The sequence below is a fragment of the Phoenix dactylifera genome, chromosome 15 (assembly GCF_051530095.1).
Source record: "Phoenix dactylifera cultivar Ajwa chromosome 15, Ajwa_hap1_PhDact_Kaust_v1.1, whole genome shotgun sequence".
In the NCBI taxonomy this organism is placed as follows: domain Eukaryota; kingdom Viridiplantae; phylum Streptophyta; class Magnoliopsida; order Arecales; family Arecaceae; genus Phoenix; species Phoenix dactylifera.
The window spans coordinates 21,502,430-21,522,180 of NC_143204.1; the positions used below are offsets into that span (position 1 = coordinate 21,502,430).

Genomic DNA, 19,751 nt, shown 5'->3' on the forward strand with positions numbered 1-19,751 from the left:
GTAGTTGGTGGGGTAACACCGCAACGGGCGTTATTCTCTCCATGGATCGCTTTCGGGCTGCTTAGTGGGCCCGGCCCGGTCTCACATTTACGGTCCGGTTCAGAGTCTGAGCTACAAGCACCCGCAGGACGGGAATCAACAAAAAATAAAAATAAAAAAAGAGGGCGGTGGGGCGAGAGGGAGTAGTTGAGTTCAAGCTTCGGGGACTTCTCCCCTCGTTTCGGCCTCATCGCCCCTCGGCGGAGCTTCCCAAGCTGTGGGCAGAGCCAGAGAGAAAGAGACCGAGACCGACTCTCCAAGCTATTAATCTCGTCTCCATGCGCTCCGATTCCCTCCTCTATTCCCCTCCTCCTCCTTCTCCTCCTCCTCCTCTTCTCCTCCTCTTCTGAGATCTCGAGGCGATCCATCCCGTCTTCGATATCGTTTTCCCTTCCTTCTGTTGCCAATCTCGATGTCCAACGCTCCCGGGCTCGTTTCTCCGCCCGCCTCCTGCTTCCGAGGGAGAGATCTGGCGCCTTCGGGCCTCTTCCGATCCGGTCTCTTCTTGGCGGCAAGGAATGCGAGGAGGGCGCCGCTCAAGTGCTGCGCCGCCACCGTGGGCGGCGGTGTGGAGGACCACGTCCTGGGAACCGCTGCCGCCTCTTCCAAGCCTCGTCTTCCAAGGCATGCGTTTTTTTTCTTTTTTCTTTTCCTCTCGCCTGAGACCTTTTTGATGCATTTTAGTGTTTGTGGTATTGTTTCCATTGCTAATTTACCGCATCATGATTTGATACTTCGGTTTTCTTGGAGGTGTGCGAATTTTATTTATCTGTTTATTTATTTTTTGGGGTTCCTTCCCTGAGGAAAGATCGGGTCTTGGTGGTACCGGGATGGATTTCTTCTTGTATTAAAATATTTTGCAAGAATTGGTAACACAAAAACTAGGATATGAAGGGAAAGAATAACAATAGCAGATATTGGTGAAGTACACTGGTTTCTTTCATTCACTTTAAAAAATGTTTTGCTTTTCTTAAGAGGTAATTTAGACAATGAAATCAAGTCCAGACTCCCCCGTTACTATGGATTTATGTCTGGCTAGAGATTTTTTTCTCCATCAACCGTTACTTGATAGGATTAGTGGTCGTCAGTTTCAACCTTTATATGTTGCTTTCTGTAAAACAACTAATCTTAGATGGTTGCTCTCTCCAAACCAAGTTTAGAAGGTGCATGTGTGTGTTCTTCAAGATTGTTATTAGGAGAGTCTTGTCAGCCCTGTTGGAATGAAAGACTAAACAGTTTTTTTTTAAAGCTATGGCCTTTCTTTGTGTAAATGTCTTACAACTATTTTCTCCATCTACTGTGCCATATTTCAATCAATATATCAGATTCACTTTTAAATAAAAGAAGTACAACAGTTGCTTATATACTTGCAATTTTTGTAGAATTAACAAATGACATTCAGACATTGGATTCTTTTTTATGCCAGTCTTGTTCACCAAGTCCAGCACTGTAAGTAATTTTATGAGAATATACGAATTACATGACTGGCTATTGTTTGAAAACTGGTGTTGGATGGAAGGTATGCAAAACTTTTTTTTTTTTTTTTATTTCACTGACAGCTGCAATGCGGCCAAGAATTCTTCTCTACAGTATATACTCCTGTTGCTGGTGGTCCAAACCGAGAACGATTGGCACAGCGGTGTGAACGGGGTTCCGTCTGAGTCGCCTTGGTTGGTGTTGATTACGCTCCACTTTCCAAGCAAGCCTCGCACCACCACTGGGGTAGTGGGGGCCCTCCGACGATCAAGTCAGAGGAGATTGGAGGAGAAGGAGAGATAATTGTAGCCAGTAGGAGAATGCACTGGAAGTTCTTGCTTACCTCCCCCCTTCTCCCCCCAGCAGCATATATACCAGGCTGGGGGGTCCTTCTGGGGGGTTGGTCATCGTGTGGCACGATGGAGTTGCCACTGACATGGCCGTTACAGGGCGTCGTGGGGCAGCGCTGGGTACGGTCATGACAGGGCGTAGTGGAGCTCCGCTTTGTACGGCTGTTACAGGAGATCGTGGAGCAGCGCCGGATACGACCGTTGCAGGGAGTAGTGGAGCAGAGGGTCGTGGCGTGCTTCAGGGGAACAGCCTGTCGTTGTCGAGAGATTGCCGACTCGGGGTCGGATTGCTGGATCAAGGGGCAGCCGACTCGGGGTCGGGCTGCGAAGCCGAAGATATCCGACTCGGGGTCGGGTTACTGGATCAAGGGGCGGCTGTAGTCTTCTTGGGCGCGCGTGTCGGTCACGTGGGGCATGGTGGCTGAGTTCCCCCGTAACAGTAGCCCCCCACTTCCGAGCCTGGAACCAGAAGGGGAACGGGTGAAGGAAGTGATGCTTCGAGATTGCCGCCATCCCTCGGAGAGGCGCGCGCGCTTCGAGCTCCCCGTCTTCTTTATGGCGTATGGCGGTTATTGCTGACCTGGCAGTCTGAGGATTTCGGCGGACATCCTTCCTTAATGGCGTCGATTCGCCTTTGGGGCGCGACCGACCCTTCGGCAGCCAGGCGTCCTCTGGCGTCACCGGGGCGTCACCCACCTTTCCGCCTATTTAACCGGGGGTCCTCCTCCGTCCGCCTTTCTCTTTACAGACATCTTCGAGTTTCTCCTTTGCGCTGCCGTCATCACCGTCGGACTGTTCGCTTGCTCCTCCTGTGACGCTCTCGGAGCCGTTCTTCCTTCTCTTCCGGTGAGTTGCCCCATTCTTTAATTTAGGGCTCTCCATACTCTCCTTTTGTATTAGTGTACTCCAGTCGTTCCGGTCCTTTCTCCCTTCTTGCCCTGTCCTGACCGTAGATTCACTGGCCATTAGGGATGGGCGAAGTGAGAGCAGACCGCATTAAGTCGGAGTTGGTCGCCGAAGACCTAGATAGGTTCGTGGCTCGATACCACCTTCCCGAGGCCTGCAATGTTACACTCCCGGGGCCTGAGGAGAGGATGTCCCATCCTCCTCCAGGGAAGGTTGCCATCAATGAGGGCATTCTTCAGGCCGGGTTCCGCTTTCCCCCCTCGGACTTAGTCGTTCAGGTGCTTCGGGGTTTAAGAGTGGCGCCGACGCAACTGGTGCCGAACTCATGGCGCGCCCTGACGGCCTTTCAGGTTCTCTGCCGCATGCACGAGGTTCCCGCCACCCTGAATGTCTTTTGGGAATGCTACGGCCTGAGCGGCCACCCCCAGGATAAAGGGTGGTGGTGCTTTGCGGCGCGGCGAGGGTGCGGCCTCGTCAAGGAGGCTCCTACCTCCATTCACGGCTGGAAGGAGCGCTTCTTTTTCGTTGACGCAGATCCCTCTTGGGGAATCAGGGCAACCTGGGAGACGCCGATGAAGTCCCCGATTGGCCTATCGAGGTTGTCGAGGGAGGAATCCGATGGCGTCGCCGTCTTGAAGGAGTTGGTTGCCGAGGGCCGGCTCCCCCCGGTGGCTCGCCTTATTTCCGAGGATACCTTGGTGAACGTCGGTCTGAGCTCGGTCCCCGCTGACCGTGAGCCCGCCACCATTTCTTTTTTAGCTCTTTTCTCCTCTTTCGTCTCGTTCTTTCCTTCAGTTTCTCAACCTCCGACCACCTCGTCCTTTTTGCAGAGATCGACGACGTCATGCGGTCGGACAAGGCAACGGCTGTTGGTAGGACGTCCCTACTGGAAGCAGTCCGGAGGAAGAAACGAGCTCCTCCGAGCGGGGCCCCACCGGCGAAGAAGTCCCGCCGGCAGGCGACTCCGACGCCGACAGACGGGTCCGGACCCACCGATCAGGGGGACGCCGCGGGCGCGGACCGGGAGTTGACGCTGTATCAGCCCTCCGATGCCGAGACTACCGTTTCTCCGGAGGCATCACCCGGGCGCGCCCGAGATGGACGGGTCGGACGTGATCGGTCCCCAGCCCAGCCTTCGACTCGGTCGGCTCCGGATGATACGAGGAGGGACGCGCCGAGGCCCCGGCCGAGCGGGACCCTGTCAATTCCAGGGGCGGTCCCCGCCCCGAACATGGTCAGCATGACTCTTCCCCAAGCGATGGGTAAGGGTAAGGCTGCAGAACCATCGTCCGACTCCGGGGAGAAGTCGGGGTCGGCCTTCACTTTCGCCGGCGCCCGAAACCTCATCGAGACGGTGCTGCTGGAGAAGGACCGCAGGCGGGTCCGGGAGATGAGGGTCCCTGACGTTGGGGCTGCCAGCTGCGTCTGTCTTATGTCGGTGAGTGCTCTTTTGGTCAATTTCCTCATTTATAGGCTCTGTTGATCCCCGCCTGACGCCCTCGTTTTTCCTATCTCTTAGCTCGCCCAGTACATGGTCCGCCTGGAGGAGTGCTACGAGGAACAGGCGAGGCTTCTGGCGAGGGCCGAGAGCCAACTGAAGGCAGTAGAGGAGGGAGGTCAGGCTGCGGCGGGGAGGACGACCAGGGACCTCGAGACGAGGCTCCAGGTGGCCGAAGAGCGGGCACTCGGCTTCGCCACCCTCGAGAAGCAACTGTTGGAGGCTCGGGAGCAACTCAAGGTTGCCTCGGGTCTCGAGGGCGAGATCAAGAAGGCAGAGGAGCGGGCCGAGAAGCAGTCCCGGAAGGCTGCCGACTACCGGGAGAGGTGGGAGAAGGCCCAGCGGTCAGCCGACAACGCCCGCAACCGAACCCGGTCTCTTGAAGCCAAGCTGGGCGAATTGGAGTCGGCCTTGGAGAAGTTCCGCGCGAGCGACCAGGAGCTTCATTCGCGCCTGGAGGAGGCTGAGGCTGCTCGCATTGCTGCCGAGGCGAAGCACAAGGAGGCTCAGGCTGATCTGCTGAGGGTCTCCTCCGAGGCAGATGACCGGATTGTGGCGAAGGTCTTGGAGGCGAAGGCTCAGATTATGGAGCGGGCAGAGGCGGCGCTGGCCGAGAAGAGTGCGGAGATCGGGCGTCAGGCGGTACAGGCTTATCGTCAGTTCGCCGAGTTCACCCGTGATATGTCGGAGGCGGTACAGGCCTATCGTCAGTCCGCCGAGTTCACCCGTGATATGTCGGAGGCGGTACAGGCCTATCGTCAGTCCGACGAGTTCGTCCGTGACATGTCGGACGCGGGGTCCGACTCCTTTGTCTTAGGCTTCGAGGAAGGCCTGGCAAGGGTGTCGGCTAAGTACCCCGAAATTGACCTGAGTGGGATCTCCCTTCTCGACTCCCCTCCGGCGCCATTGCCTGCTGCTTCTCCAACCGTCTCCCTACCCCCTGCGGACGTGCCCGACGTTCTCGACCCGGGGGTTCCTCCAAGCTGACCTTCTGTATTTTTGTTCTTTTCTTTGTGTGTTGGCGTTTTGCCAAGTTGTATGGGTCTCGGCCCTGAAACAATGAAAGTTAATGCAAATAGAGTTTCTTCATTTCACTTTCGTCCTTCTTCTTTTTAACTCTTGGTAGCGTCTCGCTGACTCCCGACTCTTGAAATTCTTCTGGCGCTAGGCCAGGTATCCGAGGGTTAGGCCTCAGGAAATTCTTCCGGCGCTAAGCCAGGCATCCGAGGGTTAGGCCTCAGGAAATTCTTCCGGCGCCAAGCCAGGCATCCGAGGGTTAGGCCTCAGGAAATTCTTCCGGCGCCAAGCCAGGCATCCGAGGGTTAGGCCTCAGGAAATTCCGCTCGTTGGTCGGCCAAGGCTGGCGCAAGCCGAGGCGACCGGTCGGGGCTTCAGGCTAGTCTGCTCCCGGGATGATCATCGGGTTAGCCTGGCATTCGAGGGCCGAGCCTCGGGAGATTCCGCTCGTTGGTCGGCCAAGGCTGGCGCAAGCCGAGGCGACCGGTCGGGGCTTCAGGCTAGTCTGCTCCCGGGATGATCATCGGGTTAGCCTGGCATCCAAGGGCCGAGCCTCGGAAAATTCCGCTCGTTGGTCGGCCAAGGCTGGCGCAAGCCGAGGCGACCGGTCGGGGCTTCAGGCTAGTCTGCTCCCGGGATGATCATCGGGTTAGCCTGGCATCTGAGGGTTGTCAGGCCTCAGAAAATTCCGCTCGTTGGTCGGCCAAGGCTGGCGCAAGCCGAGGCGACCGGTCGGGGCTTCAGGCTAGTCTGCTCCCGGGATGATCATCGGGTTAGCCTGGCATCCGAGGGCCGAGCCTCGGAAAATTCCGCTCGTTGGTCGGCCAAGGCTGGCGCAAGCCGAGGCGACCGGTCGGGGCTTCAGGCTAGTCTGCTCCCGGGATGATCATCGGGTTAGCCTGGCATCTGAGGGTTGTCAGGCCTCAGAAAATTCCGCTCGTTGGTCGGCCAAGGCTGGCGCAAGCCGAGGTGACCGGTTGGGGCTTCAGGCTAGTCTGCTCCCGGGATGATCATCGGGTTAGCCTGGCATCCGAGGGCCGAGCCTCGGGAGATTCCGCTCGTTGGTCGGCCAAGGCTGGCGCAAGCCGAGGCGACCGGTCGGGGCTTCAGGCTAGTCTGCTCCCGGGATGATCATCGGGTTAGCCTGGCATCCGAGGGCCGAGCCTCGGGAAATTCCGCTCGTTGGTCGGCCAAGGCTGGCGCAAGCCGAGGCGACCGGTCGGGGCTTCAGGCTAGTCTGCTCCCGGGATGATCATCGGGTTAGCCTGGCATCCGAGGGCCGAGCCTCGGGAAATTCCGCTCGTTGGTCGGCCAAGGCTGGCGCAAGCCGAGGCGACCGGTCGGGGCTTCAGGCTAGTCTGCTCCCGGGATGATCATCGGGTTAGCCTGGCATCCGAGGGCCGAGCCTCGGGAAATTCCGCTCGTTGGTCGGCCAAGGCTGGCGCAAGCCGAGGCGACCGGTCGGGGCTTCAGGCTAGTCTGCTCCCGGGATGATCATCGGGTTAGCCTGGCATCCGAGGGCCGAGCCTCGGAAAATTCCGCTCGCTGGTCGTGCGCCTGTCGCTTGCCGCCCGACGGGATTTCTCCATGGCCAGCTGCGATCGTGTTTCTCCTCCTCTCCAAGCGTCGCCTGGGGAACACCAGATGGGCATTAAATGCTAATTAAGGGGTTACCTGGGAAATCGGATCGCCAGTTGCTGCTTGCGAGGAGTGTCAGTTAAGCGGCCGCGATACGCGCGTTCTTCGAGGCGGATGCGGCCTGGGGCGCGAGCGGAGATACGTGAACCTAGGGGTACAGGCCACCCGGAGTGTCCTGCACAAAAAATGCGATTAAGGAGAATGACGCTTAGGAAATCGCGGGAAGATACGCCTCGAGAGCCGGATCGGCTCCGGATTCAATGCGCCCGCATTTATTGGAGCCACCCGTATCGGAACGACCGGGGGGCCGCAGTTTGGCTATAAATATAGGTGCAGGTGCGATGGAGCCTGCCAAGCCGGAGCTGTTCAGGTTGCCATGGATCGTGGGCCTCCTCTCCGGCGCATGGTTGAGAGACCCCTGCCGAAGGAACGGGAGGCGCGCCCTTCGCGACTTCCGCCAACTAGCCGTTTCATCTGGGATCAACAAGGAGGTTCTCCCCGGCGGAACTCCGCTCTAGGCGTTTCATCCGGGATCACGTCTCCCCTCCTTGAAGTTCGGCCTCGCGATTGAGCTCCGCACCAGGTGCTTGATCCGGGACCGCGCCTCCATATGCTCTTCCCCCTTGTATTCCTTCTTTCCCCTAACACTGGGGAGGACCGGAATATCCCTTGGAGGTGGCGTTCCCCTGGAGGCAGCGGGAGCTTCGTCTGCGGCGGCTCCTCGTCTTTTTCGTGAGGCGTGGATGGCGCCTCTGGGTAGGAGCAATGTAGACTTCTCCTTCGTCTACTTCTTCTTCATCCGCGCCGGCTCTTTGTCTTCTTCGTGAGACGCCGATGGCGCCTCCGGTTGGAAGCACCCACTTCCGGCTGGATTGCAGCCGCTTCGGATGGAGGTTTCGGGATCCCAGATCTTCAGCTCCTCGGAGTCTCCGCCTCTTCTTTACTTTCTTTACACCCTAATCCCCCTCTGGGAATTCCTTGTAATCACACGAGCACGCCGTTGTAACCCGAAATTATTGAAATGCAAAGTGTTATACATTTTTGAACTGTCTTTCTGGCATCGTCGTTCTACTGGTAATACATCCGCAGGTTAGCGGAATTCCAGCTCCTTGGAATTTTTCGACCATCTAGGGCCTCCAACTGGTAGGAGCCAGGTCGGTTTACCCAGCGAACCCTATACGGGCCTTCCCAATTTGGCGCTAGCTTCCCACCTTCCGCAGGTTGAGACGCTTTAGCTCGCCTTAGCACCAGATCTCCGATTCTGAAAAGCTTCGGTCGGACCTTGGAGTTGTAATATCGGGCCACCCTCCGCTGATACATCGCCATCCGAACCTGCGCCATTTCCCTCGCTTCTTCCAAGAGATCCAGGTTCCCTCGGAGTTGCTCCGAATTGGCCTCGGGTCGGTGCGCGGCCACCCGAGGTGAGGGGAGTCCGAGCTCCACGGGGACAACGGCTTCCGTGCCATAGGTTAGGCTGAAAGGCGTCTCCCCGGTAGGGGTCCGATGCGTGGTCCGATACGCCCAAAGGACATTCTCGAGTTCTTCGACCCAAGCTTGCCCCGTCCGACCGATTCGCGCTTTGATTCCTTGGAGGATTGTCCGATTTGTGACCTCGGCCTCGCCGTTGGTTTGGGGATGCGACACAGATGTGAACCGATGCTCGATCCCGAACTCCTCGCAGAAGTCACGGAAATGCTTGTTGTCGAACTGTCGGCCATTATCCGAGATGAGGACCCGAGGTACCCCAAATCGGACAATGATGTTCTTCTTCACGAACTTCCGGACTTGCACTTCCGTGATAGTGGCCAGCGGCTCTGCCTCCACCCACTTGGTGAAGTAGTCGATTGCAACAATCAAAAATTTCCGCTGAGCTGAAGCGACGGGGAATGGTCCGAGGATATCCATTCCCCACTGGGCGAAGGGCCAGGGTGCAGTGATTGGTGCCAAAGGGACAGAAGGGACTCTCTGGACGTTGGCGTGGCGCTGGCAGGCGTCGCATTTCCGTACATGATCCTTTACATCTTCATCACAAAAAGTGATTACATTACCGACCCTCTGCCTCTTTGCGACGGCTGCCCCTGATGCTTCAGTCGAGCCTCCTGCGTTCCTCTCGGGCCAGGGGCAGCCCCCAGTGATAGTATGGATCACGCCCGCGACGGGTCGATTCTGCTCCCGAGGCTCCGGAGGGGCCGGGTCGGCCGGACGCGAGTCTGCGGGGGGACGTCGGTCGTTCACATATCGACCGAGACGCCCTCGGCGGATGAGAGCCTCGATCTCGTCCCGAAGCTGGAAGCGGTCTTCGGTGTCGTGGCCGTGGTCCCGATGGTACTCACAGTACGCCCGAGAGGGCCTCCTCCCAGGGATCTTCTTCATCTGTCTCGGGACCGGGAGGTCCTCCCGTCCCTTGATTTCCATGAGGATCTGGGTCCGGGGAGTCAGGAGAGGAGTGTACCGGTTGAAACGTCGGGGCGGAGAACGAGGGCGTAGGGCGCCGTGGTTCCTCGCCGGCGACAGGCTTCTGCGCCGACGTTGAGGCGTCGGGCTCCTCCTCTGGCGTGCCTCTTTTCGCCTTTTCTTCCCGAGCTTTGGAGGGATCTCGGCGGCCTCCTTGCTCCGGTGGGCGGCCGCCTCCTCGGCGTCCGCATACTGGTTCGCCCGGGACAACAGCTCCGGGAAGCTCCGCGGCAGGCGTTTGTCCAGGGAGAAGGTGAGTCTGCCCTTTCGGAAGCCACGCTTCAGGGCTGAAAGAGCCACCTCCTGGCTCAGGTTCCGGACTTCCAGCGTAGCCTTGTTGAAGCGGGTAAGATAATCCCGCAAGCTTTCTCCCTCGTTTTGCCGGATATCGAAGAGGGAGTCGGAGACCAGTCGCCGCCGGCTACTGACGGCGAAATGGGTGATGAAGAGGCGAGTAAACTGGTCGAAGGACTGGATTGAGTTAGCCTCCAAGCCGGCGAACCACGCCCTTGCCGGGCCACGGAGGGTCGCCGGGAAGGCCTTGCAGAGGAGAGGATCTGATGCTCCGTGGAGGAGCATAAGGGTCCTGAAACTCTCGACGTGATCTCGCGGGTCCGCCGCCCCGTCATAGGGCTCGATCGCCGACATTTTAAACCCCGGCGGATTCGGGGTCCGCAGGATCCTCGAGGCAAGCGCCGGCTGGGAGGAGATCTCCAAGTCGGCGAAGGGATCTTTGGAGTGGCCCTTCAGGACCTCCCGGTCCCGAGACCTGGGGGGTCTGGGAACGCGCCCGGGCCCGCCTCTCGTACCCCGCGCAGCTCCGATGGGAAGGTCCCGGCAGAATGGACCGTGCTCGAGAATCTTCTTCGCGCCGGCGCTCCTCCCCATGGGAGAGGAAGGAGCGCGGGTTGAGGAGGACAGGTGAGCGCTCAGGGAGCAGCGGCTCCTGGGCCCGCTGCGGCGCCCGAGACATCACACCCTGCAGGTTCTGCACTGCCTCCGCGAGGGTGCGAACCTGCTGGGCTAACTGGTCGAACTGAGCGGCTTCGACCATCTGAATGGGGGGTGGAACGGTGGAGTGTTGCTGAGAATGTGTTGGAGACGCAGCGGCCTCCCGGCCGGAGGCGCGAGAGGCCCCGCGACCGGAGGCATTGGAAGCTCCACGACCACCTCGCCGTGCCATTACGATCGCTCTGAGATTCGGGCCCTTCCTCTAGCGCCAACTGTTGCTGGTGGTCCAAACCGAGAACGATTGGCACAACGGTGTGAACGGGGTTCCGTCTGAGTCGCCTTGGTTGGTGTTGATTACGCTCCACTTTCCACCGGAAAACCTGCAAGCAAGCCTCGCACCACCACTGGGGTAGTGGGGGCCCTCCGACGATCAAGTCAGAGGAGATTGGAGGAGAAGGAGAGATAATTGTAGCCAGTAGGAGAATGCACTGGAAGTTCTTGCTTACCTGCCCCTTCTCCCCCCAGCAGCATATATACCAGGCTGGGGGGTCCTTCTGGGGGGTTGGTCATCGTGTGGCACGATGGAGTTGCCACTGACATGGCCGTTACAGGGCGTCGTGGGGCAGCGCTGGGTACGGCCATGACAGGGCGTAGTGGAGCTCCGCTTTGTACGGCTGTTACAGGAGATCGTGGAGCAGCGCCGGATACGACCGTTGCAGGGAGTAGTGGAGCAGAGGGTCGTGGCGTGCTTCAGGGGAACAGCCTGTCGTTGTCGAGAGATTGCCGACTCGGGGTCGGATTGCTGGATCAAGGGGCAGCCGACTCGGGGTCGGGCTGCGAAGCCGAAGATATCCGACTCGGGGTCGGGTTACTGGATCAAGGGGCAGCCGACTCGGGGTCGGGCTGCGAAGCCGAAGATATCCGACTCGGGGTCGGGTTACTGGATCAAGGGGCGGCTGTAGTCTTCTTGGGCGCGCGTGTCGGTCACGTGGGGCATGGTGGCTGAGTTCCCCCGTAACAACTCCCATGCACACTTTATTGTTATTTGCCGCTCACTGCTCGTTCTGTTTCAAGTGCTTGCTTTGCGAAAAGATGATATTTCTTGATTTCAATTTGGTGGCCTCTAGATTTTCACAGGTAGACATGGAAGGCTAGTGGCGATTGTACTTTGTTTTGCTGTTCCACTAAATTTCTTCCAACATGCTCCAGAAGACCTTATTAACCATACCTCTAAGTAAAATTCACTTGCCCTAATATGCATTTCCAGCAGACTTATAGCATGATAGATGGAGAGAGATACTGATGGATCAGCATGCGGCTGCCACACTCCCTCGAGGTTCAAGGGAAAATCTTGCTAGGTTGGAATTTTCTCCATGTGAAAAGGTTGGGCAGTAAAGAGAGTTCAAGCTTATCAGAAACTACTGGGCCTTATCATCATGATGTTTTCAGTGAGAGCTTTGCAGAATAATTGAGTGGATTTTTGTAATAAACTTCCTGCCTGATTGTCATCCCTTTCGCAATTTGGCTTATGTGGTTAAAGAAGGAAAACTAGGACTAGAAGTTGATAAGGAAGGTATATAAATGGGATGGGCATGTTAAGGAGGGTCTGGGAGGTCCCAGTTAGGAGACATTAAAATTTGTGAGGAAGGGCCAATAAAGGGGGATGGAAAGACTGAGAATAGCATAAGTAGAAATTTCCAAAGAAGGATTCAGGAGCAGACAATGACAAAGGATGTATCCTTTAATAAGGATGACTAATGAAGATAAACTCAAAGTTGATTTGACTTCATGGTCATGTTTAATGCAACAACAATCACCACTTCCAATAACACTATTAAAAAAGAGTTTGCTCCTAAAATATATACGTTAATAGATGTCCTACCTGTAAGAAAGTCAGTAAGCAAGCAATATATGTTTAAATATAGTTGAATTAGCAACGATTGTCCAGTATATTCTTTTTTCATATTAGGCTGTATCTCTAATTTATTTTTTGGTGCCTTTTTCTTTTCTGGTGGGCTTTGGTCCCTGATTCAAAAACTTGTGGGCTTTGAACCAGGGACCAAAGCCCAAATTGCATGTTTATGCCATGGGCTACACATATTACTTTGCTACACTTATGTTAATAGTGTTCATAACTTGATCTCTAATTTTTAAGTGACTTAAAGATGTTTATGAAGTTGGAAAGTAATTTGATAGATCATGTAATGAGCACTTTTATGATTCTGTTTTCTAAATTGAGCAAGAAAATATACAGAGTTGTTGGAATGGGTTCAAAGCTTGTTGGATGTGGATCGGCTGTGCCAAAGCTTTTGATTTCTAATGATGACCTTGCACAAATTGTCGAAACTTCAGATGAATGGATTTCTGTTCGTACAGGGATTCGTAATCGACGTGTCCTCACAGGTATTGTATTGTTAATATATCATTCCTTTACTTCCATCCTTGATGTGGTGATATAATGTATCCTTACCATGCTTTGTTTGGAGGGGAATGTTGTTAGACACATCTCAGCTTCATCAGCATGTAAACTATTTTCTAAAATGAAAAATTCATGAACCACCCCACGTGATATATACAACTTGGTGTTGTGGGATCTAAGCCTAATGTTTTCAATGACCTCTATATACCTTTAGACATCTCTATCCCAAAATAAGGCATTTTAAGAGGCTGGTGGAGCGCACTAGGATATTCATGCAGCCAGAAAATAGAACAGGTAGGAAGACCATGTTGTACAAAACAACATTATTAAGCCTTCAATTTGATAGCTAGGTAATTCCTAATCTTACATTGAAACAAGTGTTAGCTTAGGTATGGTAGGATATACTAGAAAATTTTGTAATGTGGGGTTTGTCGTTGTGCGATGAGATCTAGGTCTGTTGATGGGTTGAGTTGGCCTCAACGGCCTGAAGACCTGACAAGGAAAAAACTGGGCTTGGGCTCAGCTTTTAGGGTTGCAAGCCTGGCTCGGGCCTGGGAATTGAGGTTTGGTCAATTTTCGAGCTGGGCCTGAGCTATAGAAATGGTAAAAATTTAATGGGTCATATTTTGAGCCTGGGCTGGCCCAAAAACATAGACCAGGCCAAGCCGGATTGTGTTCGAGCCTGAGGTTCAAACCTCGGGGGTTGCTTCAGGTCTAGGCTTGTGCAGCCTAACCCAGCCCATGGACGCCCCTAATGAGATCTCAAGAAGGTTCTGAAAACACAAAATTGATAATTTCTACTTTGAGCATAATTTTTCAAATTCACCACCCCCCCCCCCCCCCCCGCGCCCCGCCGTACATATCTTCAATTCTTTCCATTTGTGATCTGCCCCTTGGAACAGGCAAATACCTGCTGAAAAATCTCAACTTTTAAAATTCAAAAATTTGAATTCATAAATAGGATAGAATAATTCAAGGGGTTGTCCTATAGAAGACAAATAAAATTCTACACAATTCTTCGATTTTGCGATGCATATTATGTTTGTTTATGCACCCAAATAAGACTTGTCTTTCAAATTTTTTATGATTGAAAACTATATCTGGACTTGTATATAATTAGCTTAATTTGACAGGGAATGAAACTCTGAGTGGGTTGGCTGTGGAAGCAGCAAAGCGGGCTCTTCAAATGGCTCAAGTAGAGCCTGATGATGTCGACCTTGTAATTATGTGCACATCTACTCCAGATGACCTTTTTGGATGCGGTGCTCGGGTATGCTATCAAGACAATGCTGTTAAATGATATTCTCAAAGTTGGGTCATCTTCTGTTAGATGAAGAAATAGTATCCATCCATGGTTCATTTTTTTATGCTTAAGTTAGTTGATTTAAATGGAATGTTTTAGTGAGTCTGCTCTCAAGTCTAAAGGCAAGGGACTGTTTGCACCTTGCAACTTTAAATATTACTACTTTTCGTCTGCTCTTGTATGTTGTTTAACTTGCATTTTGTCAACTTCCTTTTGTAAGTTTCATGGATGAGCAATTAACGTTGTTTTCTGGAATACTTATTACTGGCTGCAACCTCCTGTTAGTAAGAGGAGGATGACAAAATCTGAATTTTGATTGCCTTTTTTTCTCTTTGAATTGATAAAAGAATTGATATGCTTTTGGACCAACTTATCTAGTGATGCTATTTATAGCCTTGGAGCTGCAGAGGTGTACCCAGGTTACTGATCAGAAATGTGAAAAATGCTGTTAATATTGAAGTGATTTTTCTTATCTGAAAGGACTAGGAAATTGCTGTAGCTGATGAAGGCTTATGAGTATATCATAGTCTTGTGAAGTTTTCTGCTTAGTTGCGAATTTCATTGCATGCATTTGGTTCATTTATTGAGTTTATTGGTTATAGAGATGGTACTGGATGATTTTGCTTTCCATCTTCATCCCTTATGTTAAAAAATTTACTGTATTAAATGCAATGCTTTTGTTGTCTAAGCTATACCATTTTTCTGTTTGAATTATGGATCTTTCTATTGGATTTTCCTTTTGTCTTGACAGATCTATTATTTAAACATCATTCTTGGTAAACATTAATTCAGGTACAGAGAGACTTAGGATGCAAAAATGCTTGGGCTTTTGATGCTACAGCAGCTTGCAGCGGGTTTGTTGTGGGCCTGATCACAGCAACTCGTTTTATTAAAGGTAATTTAATTATTTATACAAGGTTAAAGGCAATTCTTGCATAGCTGCATAGTCGACAAAATTAATAACTACGCTGCATCAACTACAGGTGGTGGGTTCCAAAATGTCCTAGTAATTGGTGCAGATGCTCTCTCACGATTTGTGGACTGGACAGACAGGGGCACGTGCATACTTTTTGGTGATGCTGCTGGTGCTGTGCTAGTTCAAGTAACTTAATTTCTGTTTTCCTCTCAAGCTTAAGGTTGTCTTTTAAGTAAATGGCTCAGCCATCTTATACCAAGTTCCATAGCCGGACTTCTCACGCTATTTATAGTTGCTGACATGTCTTTATGAAGATACGAACAACTAACTGTTTGCAAAGGTTGTTAATGACAGAAAAGTGAAACACGAAGAAAAGAAGATTAAAAGTTATCTGAACTCTCCCCTGTATTGCTTGCATCCCTTTACAATGTTGTACTTGGGCAGTTCAGTTTTTAGGAAACTTGGAGCAAGAACACTTATTTACATGATGCTATATGACATTACCTTTGTTAGCCTTTTTAGAAACTTGGTGTTCAAGCACAGTTTTGGAGTTTCTTATTGAAGTACCCTCCAGTCTTAATGTTGATATTAGAATTTTTGCCTGTTTGAAGTGCCAGATTGTATGATTGACGTTTTTGAACTACTTAAGTGAATTCTTATGTTTTCTTTTCTTTCTTATAATATCATATGATCTTAAAGTAGGTGTTTTCAGTAAAGTGGCATTAAGCGGTTAACTTAGTAATAGGTTTTCTTGTGTTTCTTGGAAGTAAAGTCAGTGGCATGGGAAGTGCCAACATGCAATGGGCATGGACACGGGCATAGTGGAACACATGGTCAGCGGAACCGTCTCGAGCCATACCGGCGGCGGATTGGGATGGTTCTGGCAACGAAAATGAGAACCGGCAACGAAAACGAGAACCAGCGACAGAGGGGGAGAAGGAGAAGGGAAAATAGGAAAAGAGGGAGAGAGAGGGTGAGGGAGAGGAAGGAAGAGAGAGAAAGGAAGGTGGAGGCCGGCCGGTGGAGGCTGGGGAGCCGTTGCACGGAGGAGGTGGAGGCTGGGGAGTAGCCGCTCGGACGAGGTGGAAGAGGGCCTCCGCCTCCTCCGCGCGGCGGCTCTCCGGCCTCTGCCTCCTCCGTGCGGCGGCTCTCCGGCCCTTTGATGACTCTCCATCGGCCTCGCCCTTCTCTCTCTCTATTTCTCTTTTTCTCTCTCCCATTTTTCCTCTCTCCCGCCTCTTCTACTGTGTCGGTACAGGCTTGGCACAATATGAGGCCTTACCGACCCATGCCACCGGACAACCGGTCCAGGGCGGCCCGGTACCGGCATAGCAGTCCTTGGTGGCACACACTCTTGATGGTGGGCACCATTTTTTTTTTCTTCTGAAAGTCAGTATAATAGTATTATAATCCACTACAAAGTACTATACAATCAGAAATGTGTGTTTGTATATGTGTTGAATACTGTGCAGTGTCTCCATTAAGCTAAGATGACATCCTGACAATATATTAACATTAATTTAATGACAATCCTTGGGGGAGGATTTTGAGTGGAACTCATTCCTCACACACATATGCTTCTCTATTTGGACACATTCTGAAAAGATCCTGCAATCCCAAAGATGTTATCCTTTGATTTATCTAAATTTTCATAAAGAATGTCATTTTGACAAAAAACAACTGAATAACAAGGTGACAGTAGAGCACTTTAAAGTTTATGTCTGTAACTAAGATCAGCTGTTTGGATAACAGGATTCACCTATATGGACTTTGGTTCCTCTGTTGGGTGCGGGTGTGTATTTAAGCATCGGATCCTTTCAATGTATAAGCAGTTCTTCTTTCAGATCCGTGTTCAAGTGCCATACCAATTTCCATGTTTAAGTTCCAGTGTGGGTACTTTAGGCTAAATTGAAGGGTCCAGGTAACGTAGGGATTCACTTGCAATCAGTAGAGAAACTAGTTGGATAGATGTTAGTATATAACTGAGAGATTTGATGGTGATTTTATAATAGTGGTACATAAAAACATGCTATTGCCTAACATCCTAATAGAAACAGTTCTTTCAAATGTTTTGATATGCTCTTGGATATATGTTTATCATCTTTGGTGCATGCACAGGCTACATAATTGAATTGTTGTTATTATTTTTAGTATTATTCACTATAAAATGTAAAGAATATCTTTTTGAAAGGTAGGTTTACTTTTTTCAAATTTTGCAGGCCTGCAGTGACGAGGAAGATGGCTTGCTTGGCTTTGACTTCCACAGTGATGGTCATGGCCAGAAGTATAAATCTGCTATTCAAGTTTTCATGAAAAGTGTTCATTCCTGTTCTACATTTTCTGACCGTTGCTTTCAGATCACTCATAACCACTGTGGTTTCACTGTAGGTACCTAAATGCAATAGCCAAGGATGAGGAAACCGAGCTCATCTCAAACAATAATGGTGCACCTCTTTTCCCTGCAAAAAGATCATCGTTTTCTTGCATCCAAATGAATGGCAAGGAGGTCTTCCGCTTCGCAGTGCGGTGTGTGCCACAGTCCATTGAAGCTGCACTGCTAGAAGCTGGCCTCACAAGTTCCAGCATTGACTGGCTGCTGCTTCATCAGGTAACCAGCTCCTGCTAATGCCAAATTCTTATTGCTCCATGATTAAATTCATTCAGAACCAAAGTGGCAACAACAATCGGCATGGCAGGCAAACCAACGGATCATAGATGCCGTGGCTACCCGGTTGCAGATGCCCTCGGACAAGGTCATCTCAAATTTGGCTAACTATGGGAACACAAGTGCTGCATCCATTCCTCTGGCATTAGATGAGGCTGTTCGGAGTGGAAGGGTGCAGGCTGGCAATACCATTGCCGCTGCAGGTTTCGGAGCTGGAGTTACATGGGGCTCTGCAATAGTAAGGTGGAAATGAGCTGGAGTTACATGGGAATAGTTGAAAAGCTTTATAAGGGAGCATGAATCATCAAGTTATAGCCCAGTTTGGCTTTCCCTCCTCATGAAGTCGGGCTGAAAGAGGACTTCCTCTATTTTCTAGGCCAAGCTTTTGTTATCAGTTTTCCAAGTTTCCTCTTATTTTATTTCAAGTGGAACTATGAGCAGCCAAGTATTTATTTATTTTTCCCTAGGTCATAATGGGTGCTGAACCATTTAAATGTGAGCTTTTGGTGTTTTTACCTAGCCACTAATTTGAGATTGAGCTGAATTGATTTTCCTCACCAGTTGACATAGATAGTTAATCTTTTGCATGAACCAATCCCTAATAATATTAGTATAATTGAACTTGTTGGACATCTAACTTTGAATGTATCAAGTAGGGGTACAAATGGGTCGGGTCGGATTGGGTCATGAGTGACTTTGACCTAACTTGATTATTTGTTCGGGTCCTAATTTTAAATCTAGATCCAACCTAATAAAAGATCGGTTTGGGTCAGGCTCACGACTACAATTTTTGATCCAATGGGTCATTTGGGTTGGGTCCATATATAACTCGGTTCCAACTCAAAAAAATTCGGATTTGGTTTGGATCGGGTTCGGACTTTATTCAACTTTATAAAATAAATATGATGCAGATTTTAGTATTCATGCAGAACATGTTATAAAAATTCATGTACAATTAACAAAAACGAATTCCATCAAAATTTGAACGGTCAAGCCGGTGAATTAAAGTCAACTATGAGATTCTCTATCTTGTGGTGCTTGTATGCTAAGCCTGAGGGAATTTCAAATGGGTTATTTTGTATTGTAGTGCTGAGATATGTCTTTGACTCAGCAAACTATTTACTGGCACCAAGTTTAGGCATTGCTTAACTTAACTGTTCAAATAATTTTTAATATTTGTACAAATTTCTTGTGTCCCAACCAAATGTTCTTCTTTGGCTACTGAAAATAAAGTTTTGGGTGTATTATAAATGATAGTAATTCAAAAACAGCGATCCATGATAAGGATTGGTTTTAGTAAAGCATTAATGGTGTATTCAAGATTTTCAACATTAGCAGGAAAATAGAGTGACACTTGTACCAACATGAGCTGTTGCCTATAATTTAGGAAGTCAAAGTTGCTATTTAGGGGTGGCAGAGCCAGGTTGGGTGGGTTCTGGGTCGGGTCAAGTATGGATTTAGATAAAATCAATCCTCAATTCCAGTTCACTTATAATTGGGTTTGGAAGAAGAATAAACCTATGCCTAATTCATGTATTTTATATGATCCCTATCTAACCTACTAATCTATTTATAGGTCAAGTTACAAGTAAGAGCAATTAAGATGAAGAAGAGGTGATCTACGGTTCGCATCCAAGAAAAACGAGAGAGAAGAGAGGAAATTAGAGCAAATAAATCATGAAAATACTGAAAACTTCACTCTTCTCTCCATTTTTTTTTTTACTTTTTTTCCACAATTATTAATGTATAATTTTTCTAATAGCCCAGAGTCTTGACTATGATATACAATACTATCATACTGTACTAGGCAAGAGAAGAGAGAATAACTTTAAACTTAAATATTTACGCATGTACAAAACTGAATATCTTAAATTACATGTTTAAATATTTATAAATTGGGATTCCTTCTTTCTAAAACATTGGGCATTTCGAAGTGAAGAGAGAATGGTTAACATGATTCAATTGCTGCTTCTCCCTCTCCTTTGATTGTTCTTTTTCTTTTTTTTCTTATTTTTTGTCTTCTTTGACTCTTGTTGTATTGCATTTCTTTTACTCAAAACTACTATTTTAGAGACCTAGAACTAGAGTTCAAAGGTCTATCCAACATGGCAACCCGTTG

The 19,751-nt window shown here is 50.3% G+C and overlaps 1 protein-coding gene across 1 annotated transcript; it reads left to right on the plus strand.

Annotated features, from left to right (window-relative positions):
* Nucleotides 1-115: 115 nt before the first annotated feature.
* Nucleotides 116-18,189, plus strand: LOC103716414 (beta-ketoacyl-[acyl-carrier-protein] synthase III, chloroplastic-like). The gene is made up of 8 exons (XM_039134304.2): nt 116-663; nt 12,584-12,732; nt 13,882-14,018; nt 14,844-14,946; nt 15,035-15,153; nt 17,187-17,251; nt 17,356-17,575; nt 17,664-18,189. The coding sequence occupies exons 1-8, from the start codon at nt 452-454 to the stop codon at nt 17,883-17,885; spliced, it is 1,227 nt and encodes a 408-aa protein (XP_038990232.2). The 5' UTR covers nt 116-451; the 3' UTR covers nt 17,886-18,189.
* The last annotated feature ends 1,562 nt before the right edge of the window (nt 18,190-19,751 follow it).